This window comes from Lactuca serriola, chromosome 1, assembly GCF_051521515.1.
Source record: "Lactuca serriola cultivar US96UC23 chromosome 1, Lser_US96UC23_V15, whole genome shotgun sequence".
Classification (NCBI taxonomy): domain Eukaryota; kingdom Viridiplantae; phylum Streptophyta; class Magnoliopsida; order Asterales; family Asteraceae; genus Lactuca; species Lactuca serriola.
The window spans coordinates 143,384,603-143,412,132 of NC_136408.1; the positions used below are offsets into that span (position 1 = coordinate 143,384,603).

Below are 27,530 nucleotides of genomic sequence, written 5' to 3' on the forward strand. Positions count from 1 at the left end.
CTCAATTTGGTACTTATCATGGTACTCAAAACATGACATCAATTCTCAATCTGCTACTTATCAGGGTACTCGAACCATGACGTCGCTTCTCAATCTGCTACTTATCATGCTACTCGAACCATGACATCCCTTCTCAATCGACTACTTATCACGGTACTTGAACCATGACGTCGCTTCTCAATCTGCTACTTATCATGGTACTCGAACCATGACATCACTTCTCAATCTGCTACTTATCATGGTACTCGAACCATGACATCACTTCTCAATCAACGTGTTCTCGATAGACCCAAACATCTCGTATATGACCTCACGTATGGTTGCGGCTACCTTATCACGAATCATCCTACGAATTTCGTCATCGCTAACTCCGTCGCTCTCTGGAGTATGACATGCACTCACCAAGATGTCTCTAAAATATAACAAAAAGATACCAGAGACTCGATCGAGCATGCTCGCACTTGATAATGCAACCCTACTCGTCCTCCATCATCCTAAGGATTCTTACTTGGACTGCTCATCGATCCGGTGTCTTCGGTAGTACGGGCCCTATACTACCGACCACACCGCATCCGCATTCACCCCAAGTCCTCCTCCTTGGATTCCGGATCGCAAGTACTCTACTCTCGCTATGCATTGGCTACCCTCTGGTAGACCTCTCATGAGCTCCTCACTGCTACCTACTCACTCTCAAGGCATCTCATAGCAGCAGTAATCTCCTAGCCTAAGGCATCACAAATCAGGCCACTCAAGTCCTAATATGAATACCTAGCCTACTCTAGCATGCATAACATAACATAGCATATCTCATAACACATAACGTAAGGGTATTTTGTGGATTCACCGTTCGGGCGCTAGCAGACCGTACACACTGCTTTGTTCTGGTTGTCTCAAAACTTCTTGCTCTTTTAGAAAATTTAGTTCTTATTGTTGAAAATTTCTCAAATCCTCAGTTTGAGTTCAGATACGCCCAAAGGTGCATCCGAGTCCCTCAAACCAAGGCTCTGATACCAACTAGTAACAACGTAATTTTCAAAACAAATTTTTCATTTTTCAACAACCAAAATTACATTTAAAAACATTCTCAAAAGAGTATTTCACAATTGTTATTACTCAAAACATATTCCCAAGATCATAGACAAATATCCACTTTGTGTGTACGGTTCACGCCGGCGCCTTCCCATGGTCCTTGCTAGCACCTGAAACACATAACACAACATAAATGCTTAGTGAGTTCCCCAAAATACAGCATACAACACATACGCCACTCGAGGCTATAGCACGACCCTCTAGTCGAGGTGTCTCAGCGGGACCCTCCATTCCAGTAGCTCGTTGGACCCTCTGGTCTGGTCATAGCTCGTTGGGCCCTCTGGACCGGTCTGAATCGTTGGACCCTCCGGTCCGGTCTGTATTGTTGGACCCTTCGGTCCGGTCTGTATCGTTGGACCCTCTGGCCCGGTCTCTACAATCATATAACATACATATATCACATAGCACATAAACTCTTTCATAGCACATAATCTCATACATAGCACATAAGACCCTCCGATCAACTCATAATACCACTCTAGGTAATGTATAGTGAGAAGACTCACCTCGGATGTCTCGGTAAATCTCTAACTCGGTAGAAATATGGTCTAGCCTCCGCCTAATCACATAACGTAAATACTCTCATAAATATAATCCTCGAGACCAGACTCAACCCTCTCTTGGCACCCTCAGAAGGGTAAAAGACCATTTTACCCCTCTCTTGACACAAAGGCCCCATTGTTGACCAAACCCTAAAAGTCAACAAAAGTCAACGGTCAAACTTTGACCCGACTCGTCGAGTTCATACGAGTGACTCGGCGAGTCCATGCGGGTTCTCTGAATCATTTTAAACCTCTCAGACACGACGAGTTCCCTCTTCACTCGTCGAGTTACTCGGCAACGAATCGCGGGGCAACCCCAACTCGACTCGTCGAGTCTACTTATGGACTCGACGAGTTGCTCCCATGACAACATTCATCTGACCTTCTAAGGTTAGATCTGCTCCTCCAATCCATAGATCATAATCTCGTAAAGGTCAAATCTTGGGCACTCATGTAAGGTTCTCTATGCTCATTTGAGTGAAATCCCTCATTTCATGACAACCCTAGTTCATTACTCCAAGGGGAAAGCATAAAGTCGAATGGAAAGGACCCTCTGGACCTCTTAGGGTCCAGATCTATGTATCATTTCACCATGGGACCTCTCTTTCTCTAGATCCAAGCTAAATAAAGCATGAAGAAACCCTAAATTCAACTATAACAACAAAATACGAGAATGGACTCGAGTTTATAACTCAAAGATGAAGATTCAAGCTGAAAGCTCTCCGGAATGAAGTCCTCTTGCCCCCTTCTTGCTGGAAACCCTTTCTTCCTTAGCTAATCCACCTCAAAAATGAACAAAGGAGCTCTAATTCTCTAACAACACGCTCAAGATCGAAAGGGGTACTCTCTCTGGACAGGTAGCCGCAAATGGAGGCTATAAAGCCCTTTAAATAGGGCTCAGACCCGGGGAATTAGGGCTTCATTAAACAGCGCGTACTCGCCAGTCCACTAGTCGACTCGCCGAGTCCGGTCATTAACCCGGATGGAAAATCGCGACTCTACTCGGCGAGTCTAAGCATAAACTCGCCGAGTCCCTCTCAAAATCTCCAAAATAAATGAATAAATAATGTACCTGGAAATCCGGATGTTACAGCAACACTTCCAAGGCTCTCCAATATTCCGTCCTCACCCTGCCATCAGTTGCTGAAGAACTCCCCATAATTCCAGTCACCCACCTCATGGATATCGATGTATTCACTTAGTGATTAACTCTCATCAGCTAAGAGTTCCACAAAGCGCAAAGCAAGCAGTATTCGTGCAGTAACACTCCTACCCATAGAACTGTCATATAACGTTCAACCCAAACACCATCACTTATGCTAGAAATTTCACTCTTACTTTCGGTTGCCTTATGCATGCAAGTTATACACAGAACAGGACCAAACAGACTGTCGAATAACAGACTCTACCCTAGAACCACAACCAGAAAAGGAACAAGAAATAATGCCAAATCAATTACTCTAAGGCTATAAGATCCTAACCGTGTACAATTTTTAAATCATACACTTAGTAATTACTGATTCCAATAGATATCCCCATCTCAACATGTAGTGCCCCATTCCCGGTATATATTTAAATAAGTTGATTTCCATTTTTGTTTGAGAGGAACTCGACGAGTCTATTGCCTAACTCATCGAGTAGAGATGGGATGAGCACGCGTATTTAGCCGGATGCTCGACGAGTCCATATGTTGGACTCGACGAGTTTGACTGTTTGGTGGAAAACCCTAATTTTAGGGTTTTGCACCTATTTAAACCCTCTTATGCGCCCAAACTCATCCCTTTCACCCCAGAGCACCTACTAACAAAACCCTAGCCATTTTCTTAGTGAGTGTGTGTGTGTTTATTGTTTGTGAAGACATCTTTGGATTAAGAAGGAGAAGGTGAAAGTTGGAGAGTTCAAGGAAGAGGAAGTAGATCCAGAATACACACTCTATTGGTCATCTTTTCTGCCGAGGAGGTACCGGAGCAGCAGCAGACAGTTTCCATAGCAGTTCATTTAGCAGCCAGTGCACGAGGTGAGTTTCCTTCCGGTAGGAATGGGTCTACGGCCACAATGCCGACACGACTAGTTAGCAGTAGTTCCCGGGCTTCGTTCCGATGCAGTAGTTAGGGTGTTTCATGCCTTCGTGTCTCAGACGGATTTATGTGTTACCTGTTCTAGGTTACGGCCCTATGCAGTATGCAGTATATATGTTCATGCTAGTTGATATGTTTATGCTATGCTATGTTCAGTAGTTCCGGACTTCGGTCCGATGCAGTTAGTTCCGGAATTGGGTCCGATCCAGGAGGCAAGGCCTCGGTAGTTCTGGACTTCGGTCTGATGCAGCTTCTGGACTTCGGTCTGATGCAGAGGGCAAGGCCCTGGTTAGTTCCGGAGTTCAGTCCCATGCAGTTTCCGGACTTCGGTCCGATGCAGTGAGCATGGCCCAATAGTTGTTATATGTGATTGCATGGTATGTCGTAGTTTGGGGGAGCTCACTAAGCTTAATGCTTACAGATTCAGTTTTAGTTTCAGGTACTTCCGCAATAGAAGGGAAGAGCTCGGGTTGATAGCATCGCACACACCACAGCTTCAGCAGTTTTCCTAGGAGTTGATTAGACATCTTCACATGTTTAATTCAGTTTGATATGATACATTTTATTATGTTTGAGATTTATGTCATACGTTTTATATATTATGGTTTTCAGTATCACGATTTTTAACACTATAAAACAAAAAATTTTGGGTCGTATTTTTGGATGTTACAAGTTGGTATCAGAGCCTTAGTTTGAGGGATTCGGATACACTCTCGGGTGCATCTGAACTCAAACTAAGGAAATGGAAAAAGGTTTTCAAAAGAAAAGCATTTTGAAAAAGAACTTAGAAATGAAAAGAGTTTTGTTAAAGAGAAAAGGGTGTGGTGCATGCAATCAGCCGAGCTCAAGTAAGTACTCCCAAATTACCCATACAAGTTTATATTATGATTAATTGTTTCAGTTTCAATAGAGAAGTATGCTAGTATCGGACTAAGGATCTAGGAGGATGCCTTATGTGCCTACTTTGTGTATTCCAGCTTTATGAGAATTGCATGCTAGTATCGAGTAGACAGCAGTAGGATAGCCTGTTTAGGTTATGCCTGATAACACGAGCTTATCATTGTATGCTAGTACAACTTCTCATTATGAGGGTAGAATTGCTTGAGTAGTTTCGTGTCCGAATGCTACATGCTTTGTGCTTTGTGGGACTCTGAGTGATGGGAGTTAGTCGTTAGGTGAATGTGCCACAACACATGTGAACAGGGTTGAATAATCTCAGAGTGTTGGATTTGGCCCTACTGTGCAGCTCTTGTTTGAGTCTAACCGTTGTGGGGACGAGTTCTGTACTCGAAGGATTATCTGAGCCTCGCCACATGTGATGGTATTCAGGTCATGACTAATTGGCATCACAAGGATGCCTTCAGCAGCTGAGGACTGGTAAGGGTTGAGTCAAAGATTTCCCTAGGGCAAGCCTAGGATGAGTGTAGTAGAGATCGACAGCAGTAGTAGTGGTTGGGTGGAGTCGAGGCAGTTCTTGAGGAAAGTACGGATAGATGTGGAAGGTAGTAGGGGGCCCATACTACTGGAACCAGAGGATCTGTACTCGAATCAAGGAAGGTTGAGATGAGACCGGAAGTTCTGTAGTAGTAGTGATCCCTCGAGATATATCAGTGTTTCTGACGTTTATCGTAATGTGTTTTCAGAATGGTGGTTTTGCGCTCTAGACCAGCAAGCGGCAGTTCAGGTGCCGGAGAGGGGTCGGGATCAGGCTCAGGAGCCGAACAGTTGGATGAGCAGACTAGAGAGTTCTTCACTTCAGAAGTCACTCGTATCATTCTTGAGCAGACTCCAGTGATCTTTGGTTCGATCAAGGAGGGTATACTAGAGTTGATGGAGGAGAAGCTAGGCACCTTTCGTGCTGAGGTAGCGGCCATGATGGGGTCGCGCACGCTTACTTTTAGGGAGTTCCGGGCATGTGGAGCTTTGTACTACCATGGGGCGCGAGACCCCATAGCGAGTACCAGGTGGTTGGCGGACGTGGCTAACGCATTCCGCTCAAGCAGGTGTCCTGAGGGGGACAAGGTCAGATTAGCGTCCTGTCTTCTGAAGGACAAAGCACGGGATTGGTGGGAGGAGGTTGGTCATGCCATCGAGGATGACGCGGCTTTGGATGCCATGACCTGGGCAGACTTTTCTACCAGGTTCAGAGCTGAGTTCGCACCGGTTATTGAGGTGCAGTAGTTAGCACATGAGTTTCAGGATTTGACCTAGACCACAGAGTCAGTGGCGGAAATTACAGCCAACTTTAGAGAGAGGGCACTTCTCGTTTCTCAGTATGCAGCCGATGAGCAAATGAAGAAGGCCTGTTATCATGAGATGCTGCGGAGTGATATCCGCCAGTTTGTGAGTCGGTCCATCTGTAAAACGCTGGATGTCATGATCGCCAGAGCTCGAGAACGAGAGATTGACCTTGAGATGGAAAGGAAGAGGAAGTCGGAGGCAGCTTCGGGTACAGGGGGTTCAGGCAAAAAGCCCAAGGTTTCTGATCATAGATCTAGAAGTCAGCAGAGCCACAGCCGATGTGGAAAGTGTGGGAGATTGCACGACGAGGTGTGCAAGGCAAGGAGTTCCGGCTGCTATAAGTGCAGCCGAACGGGGCATCTGAGCAGAGATTGTACAGCCACTACCACCACTATTGCAGTGTCAGATATGATTTGCTTTCAGTGCAACCAGAGGGGACATAAAAAGTCCCAGTGTCTGAGTTTAGCGGTTGCAGGGAAGGTGTCAGCACCTGCCCCTGCTACTTTGAGGATTACAGATGGCTGTCAGGGCCGAGCTGAGACGCTAGTGGCGAAAAGTAGGGCTTTCTAGCTGACAGCAGAGGAGGCGAAGGCAACTCCTGATGTGGTGACGGGTATGTAATTCTCTCTTACCTCTGCATCTTTTTATTATTTATTTTCTTATGGGTATATGTTTTGTACAGGGTCGTTCTTAGTGAACGACATTTCAGCTACAGTGTTGTTTGATTCGGGGGCTACCCGGTCATTCGTCTCTCTTGCACTTAGCAAGAGGTTTAGCAGAGCTCCAAGGGAGCTAGATTGTCCACTTGAGGTCGAGATAGCAGTTGATAGGACCGTTAGGGTTGCAAGGGTACACAGAGGGTGTTCTCTGTAGTTATTCGATGAACAGTTTCCAGTGGATTTGGTCCCTATCCCCCTGCGAGGGAATAAGGTCATAGTAGGCATGGATTAGCTGAGCCCCAATGGGGCGGTGATAGATTGTGAGCTGCAATTAGTGAGGGTTCTCACTCCCAGTGGGGGAGAGTTAGGGATACATGGCGAGAGGCCACAACGCGGACCAGTTCTGTGTTCAGCGGTGAGAGCGAGGCGCTATTTTCAGCAGGGTTGCGTCGGTTATGTAGCCTATGTCTTAGATGCCCGGGAGGAAGGTAAGACGGCAGTTGACGATGTCCCGGTGTTGCGAGAATTCCCAAATGTATTTCCAGAGGATTTGCTGGGAATACCTCCTGAGAGGCAGGTCGAATTTGGGATCGACCTAATTCCCGGTGCGGCTCCGATAGCCAAGGCACCGTTTCGGTTGGCACCCCCAGAGATGCAGGAGTTGTCTACGCAGCTGCAAGTGCTGTTAGACAAGGGTTTTATCAGGACGAGTATTTCACCCTGGGGTGCACCGATTTTGTTTGTGAAGGAAAAGGACGGGTCGCACTGTATGTGTATAGATTATCGGGAGCTGAATAAGTTAACGGTGAAGAACCACTACCCACTTCCGAGAATAAATAATTTGTTTGATCAGCTCCAGGGGCGTCTTGGTTCTCCAAGATCGATTAACGCTCCGGATACCATCAGATGCGGGTTAGAGGCGAGGATGTGTAGAAGACCGCGTTCAGGACCATGTATGGTCATTATGAGTTTGTGGTGATGTCGTTTGGGCTCACCAACGCTCCATCCGCGTTCATGGATCTCATGAATCGCGTATGCAGGCCGATGTTGGATCGGTCTGTGATAGTATCCATAGATGATATCTTGGTGTATTCCAAGACTCAGGAGCAACATGAGGAACACCTGAGAGAGGTGTTAGAAGTTTTGAGGTGGGAGAGACTTTTTGCGAAATTCTCCAAGTGCGAGTTTTGGTTGCGCGAGGTGTAATTCCTTGGACACCTCATTAACCAGAAGTGTATTTTGGTAGATCCGGCCAAGATAGAGGTCGTAATGCAGTGGGAGGTCCCGAAGTCTCCATTCGAGATTCGGAGCTTCCTAGGCTTGGCGGGGTATCACAGGAGATTCATTCAGGATTTCTCCAAGATAGCGGTGCCTTTCACTCGACTAACCAAGAAGTCGGTGGCGTTTCGTTGGGGGCCTGAGCAGCAGGTAGCGTTTGAGACCCTCAGGCAGAGATTGTGCGAGGCACCGATCCTTACCCTGCCAGAGGGAATAGAGGACTTCGTAGTCTACTATGACGCCTCGATCACAGGTATGGGGGCAGTGCTGATGCAGAGAGACCGTGTGATAGCTTACGCCTCGAGACAATTGAAGCCCCACGAGACTAACTATCCTGCGCATGATTTGGAGTTGGGGGCAGTGGTGTTTGCTCTCAAGATTGGAGACATTACCTCTATGGGGTCCGGTGTACCATTTACACGGACCATAAGAGCTTGAGGTACCTCATGGATCAGCCGAATCTGAACATGAGGCAGAGGTGGTGGATGGATGTGTTGAAGGATTATGACTGTGCGATCCTTTATCACTCAGGGAAGGCCAACGTAGTGGCCGACGCCCTGAGCTGCAAGGCAGTAATGGCCCCGATCAGAGACATTTGTTTGAGGATGACGGTGGTTACTCCATTATTGGAGCAAATCAAGGAGGCGCGGGTAGAGGGCCTCAAGGAGGAGAGGCAGAAGTGTGAGAGGATTATGGGCCGAGTAGCTTCTTTTGACTATGATAGTAGAGGATTGTTGACCCTTCATGGGAGAGTTTGGGTGCCGTACTGGGGTGGAGTACGGCAAGTGTTGATGGATGAGGCTCATAAGTCTCGGTTTTCCATCCATCTAGGGGCAACAAAGATGTATAGAGATCTTCGACCCGACTACTGGTGGCCCTGCATGAAGCGGGATGTCGCCTGGTACGTAGAAAGATGCCTGACCTGCAGGAAGGTCAAGACAGAGCACCAGAGACCTCATGGCAAGATGCAGCCGCTAGACATTCCAATGTGGAAATGGGAGGATATCACCATGGATTTCATCACTAAGCTTCCCAGGACTACGCGTGGGGTGGATTCCATATGTGTTATAGTGGATCGGTTGACGAAGACTGCTCATTTCATACCAATCTAGGTGAGTATATCGGCCGAGAAGCTACCCGATATTTACGTGAGAGAGGTAGTGGCACGGCATGGAGTGCCTGTCTCAGTAGTGTCAGATCGAGATGTCCGTTTTACTTCTAGATTCTGGAAGCGGTTTCACGACGAGATGGGTACTCGTCTCCATTTCAGCACCGCTGTCCCTCCTCAAACGGACGGGCAGAGCGAGAGAACGATTCAGACTCTCAAAGACATGCTACGGGAATGTGTTCTAGACTTCGGTGGCAGTTGGAATACGTATCTTTCGTTAGCGAAATTTTTGTATAACAACAGCTACCACTTGAGTATTGATCGACCTCTTTTGATATGCTCTATGGGAGGAAGTGCAGGACCCCAATTTGTTGGGGCGAGGTCGGTCAGCGAGTCACTGGGAGCACTGAAGTGGTGCTCAAAACGACAGAGTTGATCCAGCAGGTCCGTGGTAGACTACAGACTGCGCAGATTCGGCAGAAGAGTTACGCTGATAGGAGACATTCAGATTTGGAGTTCCAGGTAGGCGATATGGTCCTCCTGAAGGTATCACCCTGGAAGGGTGTCATCAGGTTTCGGAAGAGGGGCAAGTTGGGCCCCAGGTTCATTGGTCCTTTTAGGGTTTTGGCCTGGGTGGGTCGGGTTGCTTATCGATTGGATCTTCCAGCAGAGCTTAGCTAGATCCACAACACCTTCCATGTTTCTCAGTTGAGGAGGTGTTTTGTGGACGAGTCGGCGATTGTACCCATGGAAGATATTCAGGTTGATAGCAGCCTGAATTATGTCGAAAGACCAGTTGTGATCTTAGATCGGAAGGTAAAGACCTTGAGGAACAAGGTGATTCAGTTAGTGAAGGTGCAGTGGCAGCACCCGAAGGGGTCTGAGTGGACGTGGGAGGCAGAGGAAGAGATGAGGGAGCACTATCCAGAGTTGTTCCAAGATTTAGCAGCAGTAGACTTCGAGGACGAAGTCTGAGACAAGTGGGGAAGAGTTGTAGCGCCCCATTCCCGGTAGTTTAAATAAGTTGATTTCCATTTTTATTTGAGAGGAACTCGACGAGTCTGTTGCCCGACTCATCGAGTAGAGATGGGATGAGCACGCGTATTTAGCCAGATACTTGGAGAGTCCATACACTGGACTCGGTGAGTTTGCCTGTTTGGGGGAAAACCCTAATTTTAGGTTTTTGCACCTATTTAAACCCTCTTATGTGTGACAACCCGATATTTCAACTCTTTGTAATGACCTAAAAATTCAAGTATTGTAGCTACTTTTGAAATAATGAAATTAACTTCGAAGATGAAATATGTAAAAATATTTATAAGAATATCTATTATGTTAGACATTGTGTCAAGGTTTACATAAATACTAAGAACACTAAAATCCGAGTTACAACGAAGAAGTTATGACCATTCTAAGATTTCCGACAAAACCGACAACACCGATTAAACGGAAAACGCGAAGTTTCAATACGATAGCATTTAGCCTTAGGTATCTAAATGAAAGTTATAGATAACATTAAACCATGAGCGTACACAAAAAGAACGTCCAAATCTGACTTCGTATGAGGAAGTTATGATTTTTCCAAGATCCGAATATAGCAGTAGACAGCTAAAAACTCGAAATAGAGCTCGAGAGACTTTTGACCAAAACAACCTAAATGAGAATCGAAGGTCTCAACATTAGTAGCGCAACAGCGAAAAGTCTGACGAAAACGGACATCGGATGAAGAAGTTATGAATTTTATACGGACTTTTCGTGTCCCGGCCCGTTAAAAATAAATAATTAAAAATAAAGTCAAAATTTGCCGATGAAGTCTAAACGAAAGTTGTAGATCATATTTTCAGCTACGCGTGCATATAAAGAACGTCGAAAACGGAGCTCGTACGCGAAAGTTATGGATTTTACAAGTTCGGGGTCCAAAATCCGAGGCTGTCAGGCCTCCCCACGACGTGGCACTGTTTTGCCGCAACCCGGCAGGTGACTGAGGGCGTCCAATCCATGGAAGAGGATAGGCTTGTTCCCCACGACGTGGCCAACCCTAGCCACGACGTGGCACTCAAAAATACCCCCTATAAATAGAACTCTTGGGGTGCCGGGTTTAGGTGCTCCATTCTTCCCTCTCTCGTGCTGAAACTATGCGGTTAAGCTCCCGAAGCCCTCCCGAAGCCCCGGTTTTCACACTCAAGTTCCGAAGGAAGGTTCTACTCTCCCGAGATTCCCGAGATTCCCGAGAATCCCGAGAAAATCAACTTTCACGAGCCGAAGTTCTGCTCGATTTTCTTCTCGTTTTCCCCAATCAATCAAGTGAGTTTCATACCCCTTAATCAATATTTTTAAATATTCTAAATGCTTTTATATGCTCTCTAGGGGGGGAATACAAGTAAACACACGAGTATTATCGTGTGTTACATAAACAATTATTTTATGTGCTTTTATATATCCAAATCGCATGTGATTTATAAACTATATAGGGAACTTTTATATATACAAAATATGTTATATTCCATCCTTTGAAATATAAATTGTTGTGATGCATGTATAAACTAAACATTTTCTTAGATTATATGTATACTTGTCTATCTTAGACTCTACACTAAAAATCTATGTTTTCATAACAAATGATTCCTTTTCTAGGTATTTCTAAACAAACGAGACACACTTTTAGAAAACTATAATAGGTATAGTTTTACAAACAAATTTCTAACTCTTATGTACTAGAAACATGAATTTCAAGAAGTCACTTTCGTATACAAGAACAAATGAAACATTTTAACAAGTAGATCTGTTTTTATACCACGGTTTTGTGAGACGCTAACTTCACGTACGTTCGAGTACACATTTCAAGTCCTGTATTATATACCAGAATCCCTTGGAGGGAGAGCATGGTGTTTGTGTATAGATCTATACGGGCTTGACAACCCGCGCCCTGACTATTAGCTGCAGTCCACCGTTTGGGGTGACAAACGTCATAACATTCCAACGCCTGAAGAACGTTGTGTATAGGCATTCCGAGTCAATAGTATGGTTATAAAACTCACATGGGGTATTAAAAATGCATTGATTTACAAGGTTTTCAAAACACATTGGTTATTTTACACTTACATACATTTTGGAAACAAACATTGGTCTTGAGTGAAGGCTACTTTTATACTAGTAGAAAATATAGGATTTTCTAAACACAAACAAACAAAGACAAAACATTTCATTTCATACAAACATTGTCACTTAAATACTTATGAAACTCACCAGCTTAAATGCTGATCTACTCTTTCAAAATCACTTGTATGTCCTAGGGAATCAGTAATTTCAGGTATCATTATGCTTTTGATGAAGGGATGCTGCGGCGCCAGTTTAATCTCGTATTTTGGCATCATATTGTAATTGGTTTTGAACATGTAACTTTTGACAAATGTAAACTTTCAATTATATATATGATGGTTGTATTGCTTTCTTTACTATGTATCCATTTGTTACGCTACCACATGAAGTCATCCGCCCCCGAATGTTTCCGCCGTTCAGGTTTGGGGGTGTGACATTATGCGCCCAAACTCGTCCCTTTCACCCCAGAGCACCTACTAACAAAACCCTAGCCATTTTCTTAGTGAGTGTGTGTGTGTGTGTGTTTATTGCTTGTGAATACATCTTTGGAGTAAGAAGGAGAATGTGAAAGTTGGAGAGTTCAAGGAAGAGGAAGTAGATCTAGAATACACACTCTATTGGTCATCTTTTCTGCCGGGGAGGTACCGGAGCAGCAGCAGACAGTTTCCAGAGCAGTTCATTTAGCAGCCAGTGCACGAGGTGAGTTTCCTTCCAGTAGGAACGGGTCTACGGCCACAATGCCGACCCGACTAGTTAGCAGTAGCTTCCGGGCTTTGTTCCGATGCAGTAGTTAGGGTGTTTGATGCCTTCATGGCTCAGACAGATTTATGTGTTACATGTTCCGGGTTACGGCCCTATGTAGTATGCAGTATATATGTTCATGCTAGTTAATATGTTTATGCTATGCTATGTTCAGTAGTTCCGGACTTCGGTCCGATGCAGTTAGTTCCGGACTTCGGTCCGATGCAGGAGGCAAGGCCTCGGTAGTTCCGGACTTTGGTCCGATGCAGAGTGCAAGGCCCTGGTTAGTTCCGAACTTCAGTCCGATGCAATTTTCGGACTTCAGTCCGATGTCCGATGCAATTTCCGAACTTCGGTCCGATGTAGTGGGCATGGCCCAATAGTTGTTATATGTGATTGTATGGTATGTGGTAGTTTGGGGGAGCTCACTAAGCTTCATGCTTACAGTTTCAGTTTTGGTTTCAAGTACTTCCGTAATAAAAGGGAAGAGCTCGGGTTGATAGCATCGCACACACCACAGCTTCAGCAGTTTTCCTGGGAGTTAATTAGACATCTTCACATGTTTAATTCAGTTTGATATGATACATTTTATTATGTTTGAGATTTATGTCATACGTTTTATATATTATGGTTTTCAGTATCACGATTTTTAACACTATAAAACAAAAAAAATTGGGTCGTATTTTTGGATGTTACACAACATAACATCCAATTCACCCCATGCAACAAAGTATCACATATCAGGCTGAACTACCACTAGCTAATCAGCGCTAGCATGCAAGCCTACCAGCTCATATAATATACATACAAAGACATTGCTCCTAGTATTCTATCATGCAAGAAGTGAGCAAATCCTTAGTCCTAACTAGCATGTAATTCACATATTCATAAATCAAATCATAGCAGATCACATGTAAGGGTATTTTGGGAAAACTTACTTGAGCTCGGCCGATTGCACGCTTCACACCCCTTTCTTGGTTAGAAACTGTTTTTTTTTAATCATTTATTTTATGAATATTTTCACCAAACCCTCAGTTTGAGTTCGACACACCTGAGAATATGCATGAATCCCTCAAACCAAGGCTTTGTTACCAACCTGTAACATCCCCAAAATATGAGGGTAAAATTTTCATTTTTATTATATACAAAACATTCATTCATTATTAATTAACACCTTTAAAAATATATAAGGGTAAAACAATTATCAGAGTACATTTCCAAAATCACGAATTGTGGAAACACGGGTGTATACGTTATGATCAAGTTGGGCCCTTCGCTTTTGAACCAAAAGTACCTGAAACCATAAACTACAATTGTAAGCACGAAGCTTAGTGAGTTCCCCAAAATACCATACAACATACAACCACAAAGTATCATGCAACATACATATAGCTGCCATGGGCTCCCCCAATGGTCTTTATCTATTATGCCATAGGCTCCCCCCCCCCCCCCTAATGGTCTTTATCTGGAATGTCATGGGCTTTCCCTCATGGTCTGACATCCAATTGCCACGGGCTCCTCCTAGGGTCTTCCATGCAAGTATCATAGAGACAACTAGCAATCCACATAACACATAATGGGCCGACATTGGTGTTTGCGACCCATGGATATAGAGAGAAGATTCACCTCGAACGCAGAAGCTCACTGAACTAAATCTCTAATTGTTGCCCTAACGACCTCCCGAGCTATCAACACCAAAATAACACCCCATTTAGCAATTGGGTCCCAACCTATGATCCATAATCCATGATTGGGGTAAAATGACCATTTTACCCTTAATTCATCTTGAAAAAATCAAAAAGGCCCAAAACTGCTAGATCTATAAAAGCCCACTAATGGCCTAATTTTCCAAATTGACCCCAACCCCATATGGGCGTTTCCTTAAAGCCCATTAACATTTCCAAAACACACCTTCACATCTAGCCCAACAGAACCCCAAATAATACAAGTCCAAGCCCGAAATGACACAATAAGGCCCAAGAAATGTCCAATGGTCGACCCAAATCAACTTCTGGTCAAAGTCAAAGTCAAAAGTCAAGATCAACGGCCCAAGTTGACCTAACACGCCGAGTTGTCCTTCAACTCGTTGTGTTTCTCCATGAACTGCCAAGTCGGGAAAAACCGAGCCAAATCGCCAAGTTTGTCAATAAACTCGTCGAGTTCTTCAGAAACCCAACATCTTAATAATTAAGCTGACATTAACGAATCTAAGAGCTTGAAAACTCACATCTCAACTAAAATGGCATCTATAAGGGTAAAGTTTCTAGCTTTACCCCTAGGAACCATCAAAATGGGTCCAAAACCCAAACCCTAGGCTTAAAAGGGTGAGTGCTTAATCATTTAACAAGGTTAGCTCCTGCCTCCAAGAACCCATTTCAGTGTAAGTCCAATTTTTACCATACAGCCCCTGCTTCCATAAATCTTTACATATCTAGTCCAAATGTTACAAATCACCCCTCCCCCCCCCCCCCTCCCCCCGGTCGTCGAGAAATTATAACCTTTAACTTCTTGTGGAGAACACTTCGTTACAACTTTAGGGCTAAAATAAAAAGATAAGTAAATACATCATGGGGTCTAGGGTTTATTCTAAAATGGGATGTTACACATGGTGTAATTTAGGAGTAGATTAAAGAGTGTGTTTGTTATTGTTTTAAAGAAATTTATATTGCTGAAAAAAATGGTAAATCAAAACTTGAAAGCCCATGCTGAACTCGTCCCATGGATTGAAAACTTTATTAGATTTTTTTAATGCATCTCTTAAAAAAGATATATCCTAGTCTTAGATTTTTCCTTTTTCGCCATGGATTGATAAAGTTTAACTGAAGCATTTATACAGACAATATAATGAATCAAAGAGTCTTGTATAGGAAATAAAATCCTTTAGAAAGGAAATTAATTGAGTGGAGATGGTGGGGAGCTTATATACAACTTTTGAGTTGCTTTCATCATCACCCTCACTTTTCATTATATCGTACAACAAAATATACAAAAATCCACTTGTTGGCTTGTTAAGAAATTAACTTTAAACAATAATTAGTTAATCACTAATTGGTTTATGAAACATAGATTAAAAATCAGTAAATTACGAATTTGGTACTTATGCTTTGCTTTACTAAAGATCACAACTTCAATCTAAATTTTCAGATTGGGACTACTAAAGATCACAACTTCAATCTAAATTTTCACATGGTCCCAATGTCATCATTAGATTTTCATATTTTGTTGCAGATATGGTCTCTGCTTTGTATAAAATGCCTTAAATTTTTTATTAAACTTGCAATTTTGAGTAGAACACACAATCACAAAATATAAACTTAAAAACGACATTAAACAAATTAAAATGTTGGATTGAAATTACAATTTTTTCTAAAGCATAGAGACCAAACTTGTAATTTACTCAAAAAAAGTGCAACTTTCCAATTAGATGTTGATCTTCTTTAAATAATAGATCGCCTTGTTCATATGTATATCAATAGACTTCGATTTCATGAATTTAGTCAAAAATCAGATACGACCAATGAGGCAATGATTATAAAAGAAGTAATCAACATGGTATATTTTGTTCTCGTTACCAATATCTATGATAAGAAACGTACGTAAAACATATATATTCTTTTTTGCAACAATAGAACATATACAAGGGTTAATCAAAAAGTGACTAAAATGCAAAGAGTGATATAACCAAACCTCTTAACCTGAAAAGAGCGATAATAAAGCAATTTTTTTAAAAAAAAAAAAATAAGTAGTTTATATCATTTCACAAATATTGTTTTTACAATACAAAAATAACAAATAATGGTTTTTCTAAGCATCAGGATATATTTCCGTTTTTCTAAGGTTTTTCTAAGGTTTCCTTATTATTAATGAACAAAATACAAGTACAATCCTAATAGGAATAAAAAAAAAAATAACTTCAAATACATTCCCATCATGTGTAAAAAAACTTATATTTGCTATTATTATGCAAAGAAAAAGAAAAACAAGTCAATATTCATATTAACGAGACAAAACTTTGAAATATTGTCCCACTCAAAAAAAAGAGATTGGGCCTCGTAACACCATAATCCTACATCTAATTGTATAACACCCTAAGTCTTAAAAAAAAAAGCTACAAATAATCCAAAATTATATTAAAAAACAAATACTTCTAATTAAATTAAATTTTAAAAAAAAATAAATAAATAAATAAACATCAAACAAACAAATTAGGCCTAGAAGCCTTGTAAGTGGTCTTGAGCTTCCTAGTTGGAGGTCTAACTTTCTTGAACACCAAAGGGAACTTAATTTTGGAATTATGGAATTGCTTTGTGGAGTCCCTTTTGCAAAGCTTAGCTGGAATGGTGGCGGTTTTGATGACCTGGATGCAGTGGTGGCGGACACGGTGGCGGGAAGCCATCTCAGTGTACATTTGTTCTATCCCTCCGTTTAAGGTTGTATCACGGTATTCCTTAAACATGTTATGATAACCCGTTCTTGATTGATACCTTAGCCAAATCCCATAGTTTTTTTTATCGTTGTTGGGTTTTTCTCAAATATCTATAAATTCAAACCATAAATGTCAGAAATCAGAAATAATAATGATTTTGTTCAAAAAATATCCTCGTGCATTGACTTTGTTCATAATACGATATAGGCTGTGTTTGGCGCGCCACAGCTAGCTGATAAGCTAACTTATTTTTCGAGCTTTTTTATATTGTCGTGTTTGACAAGCCAAAAAATAGCTTATAAGCTAGCATATTAAAAAGCTACTTAGGCTAGTTTTTAGGAGCTTTTTTAAAATTTTCCAAATATACACTTTAATTAATTATAGAAACAAATACTCTTAAATGTCTTTTTATGTAATTTTATATATTTCAGCTAGCTTTTCATCTAGTTTTACCAAACATCAGTTTTTATCAGTTATCTTTTCAGCTATCAGCTAGCTTTTTATTTAACAGCTAGCTTTTCAGCTATCAGTCAGCTTTTCAGCTAGTAAGTCAAACATAGTCATAATACTCGTTTTTTTTTTCTTATTAAGTCGATGTATTTTGAAAAATCTATAGCAATGTACAACTTTAGCATTGAAAATTTGCTAACATTAAGTATAAAAAATCATTAGATTCCTATTTATAAAATCAACATGATGATAACAAAAATATAATCACAAATTCACAATAACATTGTTTTAATAATACTTTTATTATTATTAACAAAAACAATGATAGACCAATTTTCACCAAGAATTAAGTATTTTTAAAGTCACCATATCATGTACATTTAAATTGAAACAATGGGTACATATGATACATACATCTCATACACATGAAAAAGTGCAAGACATACATAAACACATTAACAAAAAGTTGAAGGCTTTACCTCGTTGATAGCTAACATCTGACCATTGCTCTTCTTCACTTTCTTAAGCTTCCTAAGAAAGTACCTGTTTACAAACACAAAAAACAAATCAACACATTATAAAGATACAATAGCGAATATAAATGTAGCATAAGAAAGAAAAAAGCGAATGTAATGTACCAGAATTTGCTCTTAGCACGAACTTCGTTCGTGGCCCAAAGCTTCATACGATAGATCTTCGGATGCTCATCAGCCTCCGAAGGTAGCGCTCTTCCTACAACCTGGAACTGATGAAACTGCAATAGAAACAGCAAAATACACGTTCAATTATCGCCATTTTGTAAAATCATGATCCAAACAAACGAAGATAATTACAGAAAACCTAATTTAATGCTTAGATACTCGATATGAGAAAATGAAAAACGATGAAACACACCTTGTAACTCATTTTGATATGCTGCTGTGTCGATCAATTTCACGGAATTGTGTGTTGCGCAGAGAAATGCGGTATTGCTAGAGAAAGAACCCTAGTTGTTTGGCCCGGGTCTATATGGACCGGTGTTGGGTTGGCTTGAGTCCATCTTTTAGCAAACATGTGATCTAAATTTACGGAAGCATGTTTTTCAAGCTTATGGAATAATTTTTTTTAATTTATAAAAGGGTTGCTAGCTCCTATTTATGAAATAATAATAATAATAATAATAATAATAATAAGATAAGATAATTGTATTTATTCGATTCACAACCGGTTGATTGTTTTTGGCTTAGATCATGAAAACTTCTATGGGGGTGTGAAATTTTCGTTGATATTGCCCAACTATATTGTGGATGCTATAATGAGTTATGAATAAGTCAACATCATACACATTGAAAAGTGCAAAAATCTTATTGCACATAAAGATAGTGTTGTCGGTGAAATGTAAAAGAAGAAATAGATAAAAAGAGGATTGATGTTGTGGAAAGATAGATATCTAATCCCAATATATAATGTTCTCGAATTCTCTAAGAGTTTTACTATTATTATATATATAATTAAATCCCAAAGGGCTTATGAACAGTGAAGTTTTAGATATATAAGAAATTTGCCACCAAAGTTTTTGAATTTCATTGTTAGCCACAGTATTTTTAAGGATTTGCAATTTAGTCCAAAAGCGGCAGTGCATACCTTTTTCTAGTTTTAAAAAAAGTACATATATTCAAATTAGACCGAGAATTATTGATAGCAAAAAACAGTATATTCTTTATATTTTCCGAAAACATAGAAATGAAATTAGTTAGGTAGATCTCAATTCTAGTTTTTTGTTAAGGCAATGTTTGGCGTACTAACTCTTAGCTATTAATTTAAAAGTTAGTTGATAGCTGAAAAGCTAGCTAATAAAAATTAGTTTTTTTGTAAAACTAGCTGAAATATATAAAATTATGTAAAATGACATATAAGATTATGCGTTTCTATAACTAATTGGGAGGTGTATTTAGAAATTTTTTTAAAAACTTTTAAAAAACTAGTCTAAGTAGTTTTTCAAAAAGCTAGCTTATAAGCTACTTTTTGGTTTATTAAACACGACAACATCAAAAAAACTCGAAAAATAATCTAGCTATGGCACACCAAGTGATAAAAAGATATAAGAAACAAATAAATGAAGTCAAGACCTAATAGGAAAAAAACATAAAACCCTTTTTTTTTCTATTGACTCGTTCTTTCTGTATTAAATAAAAAAACAACCACTCATATACTACGTCTTATCTTCATTAAGTTAAAAAAACACCACCCTAGAATCAAAATCGACTAGATATGAGCAATTATGTAAATAAAATCTAAAAGGTAATTACATAAATATTTCAAGAATAAATAAAACCTATACCGAAATAAGACCTACATATCCAGCCGATAACATTAATACGCATGAAATAATGTATGCACCCGCAACAATAACAGGCTCCTTTATCCCGCATGATTCAAGATGGTAATGCAAAGGAACTATTTTGAATAACCGCCTTCCAATTCCTTGTAATCGTTTAGTGAATTTGAAGTATGATACCTACCAATTACCAAACATGTGTCACATTTCATCAATTTATACACTCATGGTTTTAACAATTTATAAGTTCATGTAATGATTTGTCAATTGAATTAGAATTTGCTAAATCAATTGTAATTGTTTTACATAGTCCATTGACTTATATCATATCGTGGAATGTTGTATCAAAAACGATTATGATAGGAAGTGATTGATATTTGATAATGAATTAATGATACCTGAAGTATAACGGAAAGTGCTTCCAAGATGATGATTCCAGAAGATATAAGCAAGGGAAAGAACATTCCAGTGCAAGCAGCCATTGCAGCGAGGGCCCCACCTAATGCTAAAGTTCCAGTATCCCCCATAAACACTGAAGCTTTGTATCTGTTATGGAAAAGGAAACCAACACAAGCTCCTGCCATTGATGCTCCAAAAACTGCAAGATCTGTTTTTATATAACAATAAAAAAAGTAAATCTCAATTTCAATGTTTTCCGAAACTCTTTTCGACTTCTTTTTAAATGGCTTGATTTTTTCCATTAGGGTTGTGTTCGGCGTGCCATAGTTAGCTTATTTTTCGAGCTTTTTTAAGTTGTCATGTTTGGCTAGCCAAAAAGTAGCTTATAAGCGAGCTTTTTAAAAAACTACTTAGACTAGTTTTTATTAAGTTTTCCAAATATACCCTTTAATTAATTATAGAAACACGTTCTTTTAAATGTCCTTTTATATCATTTTATATCTTTCGGTTGGCTTATCAGCTAGTTTTACCAAACGTCATTTTTTGTCAGCCAGCAGATAAGCTATCAGATAACTTTTCAGCGAGCATGACAAACATAGCCTAAGGCTATGTTTCGCAGACTAGCTAAAAACCTCTAGTTGGTAGCTTATAAGCTAGCTAACAAAAAATGACATTTGGTAAAAACTAGTTGATAAGTTAACTGAAAGATATAAAATGATACAAAAGGACATTTAAAAGAATGTGTTTTTATAATTAATTAAGGGGAATATTTGAAATTTTTTTAAAAAGCTTAAGCTAGTCTACGTAGCTTTTTAAAATGCTAGCTTATAAACTACTTTTTGGCTTGCCAAACATGACAATTTAAAAAAAATAGCAAAAAATAAACTAGCTTATCAGCTAGCAGTGGAGCTCCAAATATAGCCCAAGTGTTGTGGATAAATGAAGTTTAAAAAGATATTTGAGAAAATGTCGGAAAATGTAGAAATTATTCACCTAAGAGCTAAAAACCGTAAATGTCTTTTTTAGAAAGCCAAAGCATGCATTTAATTTATAACGTTTTAAGTTATAGCATATGATTTTAATTTTAACCATAAATTAAGTATGTTGATATGTAAATATATTTATAAAATAATTATTTTACTGTAGTAAACTGATTTAATAAATAAATACAAAGAATGTAATAACATTTTGGGTTAATCTCATTAAAAACCTTATATTTTGTGTTTTTTCCGGATTAAACCTCATCTTGACCTTGTATTTTTTCATTTTTTCCAAAAGAACCCTCAACTTTGTCTTTTTTCTGAAAAAAACCCTAAACCTTCTAACTGTTTCCGAATAAATCCTCAACTTTTTTAGTTTTTCTCAAAAAAACCCTCACATGTTACTGCTTTTTTGGGAAAAAAATTACTAAAAGGGCAAGTTCGCAAAAAATGGAAAAATACAAGGTCTTTTTCAGGAAAAAAAAAAGTTTGAGGTTTAATCCAGAAAAAAAAAACACAAGATATAAAGTCTTTTATGAGATTAATTAGCATTTAGCCCTAACATTTTAAAGTAATTTTAGTAATGCAATGTAGTAAAATAATACAAAAAGCGGGGCCCACTCATGAGGTGCACAAGTAAAAGGGTTCTTTTAAACCATCAAAAAGAAAAGTATAATTGTTTTTAACTCTTAATTCACTGAAGAAAACAGTTAAGTGGCTAAATCGATAAAATGGTGAAACTTGAAAGTATTAAGTGTTTTTTTAGTGTTTGGCTTAAAAAAAACTTTGTGAAAGAGAGGGGGAGAAAGTAGAAACCTGAACAAATTGGAAGGACTGCAATTGACATTCCTATAAATGAAAGGGCAGCAGTTCCTCCAGCTAATCCATCAAGACCATCAGTCAACTCCACTGCATTTGCCATTGACACAAAACAAAATGAAGTCAACACTAAATAAGAACCACCCATGCACACCAGCCCTAGCGGCAGAGGTAGCGGCACCACCATTTTACTGCACAAAAAGGGTAATTCGGTCATTTATCATTATTTACATTCCACTCACAAATCTATATTTACACTAAGCAAGGTAATAAAACTATTGAATCTATCATTTCTTTCCATTACATCATTGTACTTTAAAGGGTTGTTACTTGTTAGGGTTAATCTCATGAAAGATCTTATATTTTGTGTTTTTCCAGATTAAACCTCAACTTATTTTTTTCATTTTTTCCAATCTGGCCCTTTCAGTCATTTTTCTCCAAAAAAAGTTGTAAAATGTGAGAGTTTTTTCAGGAAAAACTAAAAAAGTTGAGGGTTTATTTGGAAACATTTAAAAGGTTAAGTGTTTTTTTTTGGAAAAAATGAAAAAACATAAGGTCTTTTTCATGAAAAGAATAAAGATGAGGTTTAATCCGGAAAAAAACACAAAGTATAAGGTCTTTTATGAGAATAACCCTACTTTAAAAATCTACCTGATTATAGCATTAAATTTTCAATTTTATACTCTGGAAAATCTACCTAATTCTATAAGTGAAAATTGTTTTGTATTTGGATGACATTGATATAATTTTGTGAAGTTTTCAATGTACAATTTTGAAAAAGGAAGAAATTAAAGTAGACCTTTGATTTTATACAATAGATTTATGAAGATTCACCAGACTAGTTATCATTTATAATGTCATAAACGTATAATACGTATTATTAAAGAAACAAAAGGAAAATCTGTAAATGGTTGGATATAATAGGTAAACATGTCAAAATTAATGTCTACCTACTAATGAACAATTTCTACAGGATATTCTGGAAAAGATATGAATATGATAGTTTTATGATAAATTTAAATTCTAGAATGGGAAAAAAACATGGAGGAATATAGGATTTGAGTGAAAGATTGATATATTTAGGAAAGATATTAGAGTTACCATCAAAATAGTTACAAGAAAGTATACATGCTGTAAGGTGATGATATGTTCCTTGAACATAACCAAAAATAGAACCATGTTCCAACTGCCACCTGTCCAATAAAAAAAATAAATAAATAAATAAAAATAAAAAAAAAAAAAAAAAACGCCATGTATGTAATAACTCGTTAACATGACATGACATGACAAAACAGGTTATACTGTGTTTGGTGTGAATTTGGACAGACACTGATGTCGATTGGACAAAATTTTGTATTTTTTTTTAAAGAACATGGAACAGTGACTCCTCGATCTCAATCTCTCGTCTATGCAAAAGACGAAAATACCCTCTTATGAATAAATAATACCACATTTGGCATGCATTGGACTCGGACTCTGACTGATGTCAATTTGTCAATGGCACAAAAATTGCATTTTTTGTCACACCCCAAAAGATGGAACGGGGATCCCGCTCAATCTCTCGTCTGTGCCAAAAGACGAAAATGCCCTCCTCATCCACGTCATCAAAAACAGACGTAGAAAGCTTGTAAACGGGACACATATTGATACCAATGTGACAAAATTGTAATTTTTTGTCCCACATAACAAGATGGAATAGGGACTCCCTCTCGATATCTTGTGAGTGCAAACAGACAAAAATGCCCTCCTATGAACATATAATACTGCATTTGGCACACATTGGACAAGGACTCTGACTGATGTCAAACTGCCAATGGCACAAAAATCACATTTTTTGTCACACCCCAAAAGGTGGAAGAGGGATCCACCTCACTCTCTCGTCTATGCCAAAAGACGAAAATGCCCTCCTCATCCTTGTCATCAAAAATAGCCCTAGAAAGTTTGTAAATGGGACACATACTGATGCCAACGGGACAAAATTGTAATTTCTTGTCCCACATAACAAGATGGAACATGGACTCCCTCTCGATATCCCGTCTATGCAAAAAGACAAAAATGCCCTCGTATGAACAAATAATACCGCATTTGGCAAACACTAGACTAGTCACTGGGACTGATGCCAATGTGACAAAATCGTAATTTTTTGTCCTACATAACAAGATAGAACAGGGAACCTGCTCAACATCTCATACGTGCAAAAAGACAAAAATGCCCTCCACACAATCACGATTGAAGATTGAAAATTAGTAAAAATCTTTTACCTCCAACAAGATTCTTATCCAAGGAGACAACCCATCCTTCCTCCTTTTCACCAAACTCAAGAAGTCATCAACTAATCCAATTGTAGCAAAAGCTACAGTTGCTATAGATACTCCAGAAACTTCTATAGAACTAAAACCAACTAAAACTTCAGCAACAATTACACCAATAGGAATGAGAAACAATCCACCCATTGTAGCAGTTCCTTTTTTAGAGGAATGCCTAGCTGGCCATTTGTTGATAATTTGTTGCATCTTTGAAAGTCTAAATAAAGGCACACAAATATATCCAGCACATGACACTAAAAAGGTAGAGGCTATAAAAGGGCATATTAAGTGAAAAGGTGGCAAAGGGAGTTTCACTATACGCCACGCGTGCGAATCCAAAAGTAGGAGAAGTATTGTTAGGAAAGTGATAAGGCCAATGTTGATGAAAATTCCATATTTAATCCTGAAATATGGAATTTTGAGTTGGGTTATAAGGTGTTATAACAAGGGATAATGATGTAAAAACCCTTAAGTTTGTAAGTTTTTATGTCCATTAATGCCTCAGGTTTGCAACTTTTTTTTCAATTTTACCCTTTGGTTTATTAAAGCCCTTGCATTTGGAAGAAATGTCGGGTTTTACCCTTTTTTTTAGTTCATAAAAGCCCTTAAGTTTGGTAGAAATTTTCAGTTTTACCACATAAATTTGCAAAAAGGGTAAAATTGGAAAGAAAAAAAAAGTTGCAAATTTGAGGCATTAATGGACCTAAAATACAACTTTGGGTAAAAAAGACAAAAAGTTGCAAATGTAAGGGTATTTAAGGCATTTGAGCTTATAACAAGGGTTAGATGCAAGAAATAGCAATGTATAGCATTGTAGCTTCTTTTTTTCTAGGGTTAATCTCATAAAAGACGTTATATTTTGTGTTTTTTCTGAATTAAACCTCGTATTTACTTTTTTGTCTGAAAAAGACCTTGTGTTTTTTCATTTTTTTCTGATCTGGCCCTTTTTTTTTCCAAAAGAATTGTAAAATGTGAGGTTTTTTTCGAGAAAAAGTAAAAAAGTTGAGGGTTTATTTGGATGCAGTTAGAAGGTTGAAGGGTATTTTCGGAAAAAAAAATGAAAAAATACAAGGTCTTTTTCAGGCAAAAAAATAAATTTGAGGTTTAATCCGCAAAAGAACACAAGATATAAGATCTTTTATGAGATTAACCCTTTTCTCTATTACATGATTGTACTTTCAGTAATTTACTTGTTAAGATATAGTATTTTAAGAAAATTACCTAATTATAGCTTTGTAGTTTCATTGTTTCAATACGTTTTTTATTAATACATTATACTTTCAAGAATCTAGCCAATTAGAATAGAAAAAAAGTGCTTTCTATTTGAATTTCATTGCTATAATCGAGTAGATTTTTCAAATAAGACAAACTGGAAATGTAGGGTACTATAATAAACAAATATATAAAAAGTACATTCCTATTTCTTGCATTTAACACTTGACAAAATGACTATGAAGAATCTTATTCATACCTGTTTCTCCTACGAGATCTACCCATTCTTGCTATTTTTTGAGCAGATATTGTTAGGGAATCATCAGGTTGACGAAATTTCTCACTTGATGTTGGAATATCAACATCATTAATTGGATTCAATATAACATCTCCATCACTTTCTTCACCTTCACTTGATGAAAAGGAGTATCCAATAGATCCATCACTATCACCTCTATCATCTAGTGAAAAACTAGACATATCCTATGAAATTGAAGAACATTAGTAAACTGAAATCATAATAGATATGCATACCATGAATCTATTTCTAAGAAAGATTATCACAATTGTACTTAAACCTTGAACAAATCCTTACAGAAGTGGTTTTTTATACGAATTGTAGGGTTCAATCATCAATGCGTATTTATGCATCAAAGTTTCACCTTTTTTTTCAGAATTGTGTGCAAGAAAGTGGTTTTATACTTTTATATACGAAATAGAGAAGTTGAAAAAATAGATCTAATCTTTAGTTAAGATGATATTATTCTAAACGCTAGATCACTAAGCAAGATCAAATTAGGAAAAACGAAAAAGGAATTCCAAACTCCATAGCTCAATGGTCAAATACATGTAAATGGCACCCACAACTGTACTATTACAACCAGAGAAGTTTTGCATCTCTATCGTTTCAGTAGTGAAGTAGAGTTAAGACTTTCTTAAATCGACCAAATTAGGTTTTCATCGTAGGCAAGTTATTTCATCTCAGTTATTGGACCAATTCTCTTAAAAATTCCTAAGAGTTGACCTTGGATTAAATGTTAAAGAAGCAACAGGCGGAAGATACCCAATCCATAGTAGCAACAACAAGGAGTCTGTGCCTCGTAGAAGAATACGCATATTTCTGAAATTTCAATGTCGATAGCTGGAAAAAAATTAACAAAAAACATCAAAAAAATTATATATTAATACATACAGAAGTAAAAAACTTCTGATTACAGTTAAAAATCGTGTGGTTACTTTACCTTGCCCTTGAAGTAGAAACGGGAAGAAAAATGAGGACTTAAAGGAAAGCTATTGGTGACTGCTTGAGGCGATCGAATTAGGGGGTTTAGAAGCCCTGATCGAGGGAAATTAAGGGATGAACACCAAGAATGAGATGGCATGATTAGAGAAGCCATTGAGGGATCATATTATGTGTTGTTACTTGTTAGTTATTGCACACCATACGCAGAGAATGGGGGAAGGAGACAGACAGCTTGCTTTGGAATTATCGATGGCCCCTCTCGGAGTATCGGTTTCTAATCTGGGAAGATTTTTGTAAAGGGTACTTCGCGGATTACTTAAACTTGCACCTTCAAAAATGGATATTCTTTGGAAAATTCTAGTTAAAAGGGACTCTAATGAAATATTTATCTATAAAGTATGTCTAGTAGTAGTACTCTTTTAAACATGTTTGTTTTTTTAAAGAGAATAATAGTCTTTTAGCTTTATTTTTTTGAAATGGTTCTTGTCAAACCTTTTTTATTTTTTTTTTACTTTTTTGAAATAGTCCTTATCAAACCTTTTT

At 38.6% G+C, this 27,530-nt stretch overlaps 1 protein-coding gene and 1 pseudogene across 3 annotated transcripts; both read right to left on the bottom strand.

Moving 5' to 3' along the window:
- Window positions 1-16,809: 16,809 nt before the first annotated feature.
- On the bottom strand, window positions 16,810-18,793 carry LOC145099528 (large ribosomal subunit protein eL20x-like; annotated as a pseudogene). Its single transcript, XR_013704623.1, has 4 exons — window positions 18,606-18,793; window positions 18,350-18,465; window positions 18,191-18,254; window positions 16,810-17,371 (listed from the first exon to the last, which is right to left on the bottom strand). The product of XR_013704623.1 is annotated as a large ribosomal subunit protein eL20x-like (transcript).
- Window positions 18,794-19,940: 1,147 nt separating this feature from the next.
- Window positions 19,941-27,323, bottom strand: TRANS11 (translocase 11). Of its 2 annotated transcripts, none has more exons than XM_079037099.1 (8): window positions 26,986-27,323; window positions 26,808-26,885; window positions 26,004-26,227; window positions 24,488-24,935; window positions 23,355-23,419; window positions 22,224-22,417; window positions 20,427-20,635; window positions 19,941-20,208 (listed from the first exon to the last, which is right to left on the bottom strand). In XM_079037099.1, the coding sequence occupies exons 1-8, from the start codon at window positions 27,139-27,141 to the stop codon at window positions 20,026-20,028; spliced, it is 1,557 nt and encodes a 518-aa protein (XP_078893225.1). In that variant the 5' UTR covers window positions 27,142-27,323; the 3' UTR covers window positions 19,941-20,025. The 2 variants fall into 2 exon arrangements, with proteins under 2 accessions (XP_078893225.1, XP_078893233.1); XM_079037107.1 differs by having other exon boundaries at window positions 26,004-26,216; window positions 26,986-27,126.
- Between the last annotated feature and the right edge of the window lie 207 nt (window positions 27,324-27,530).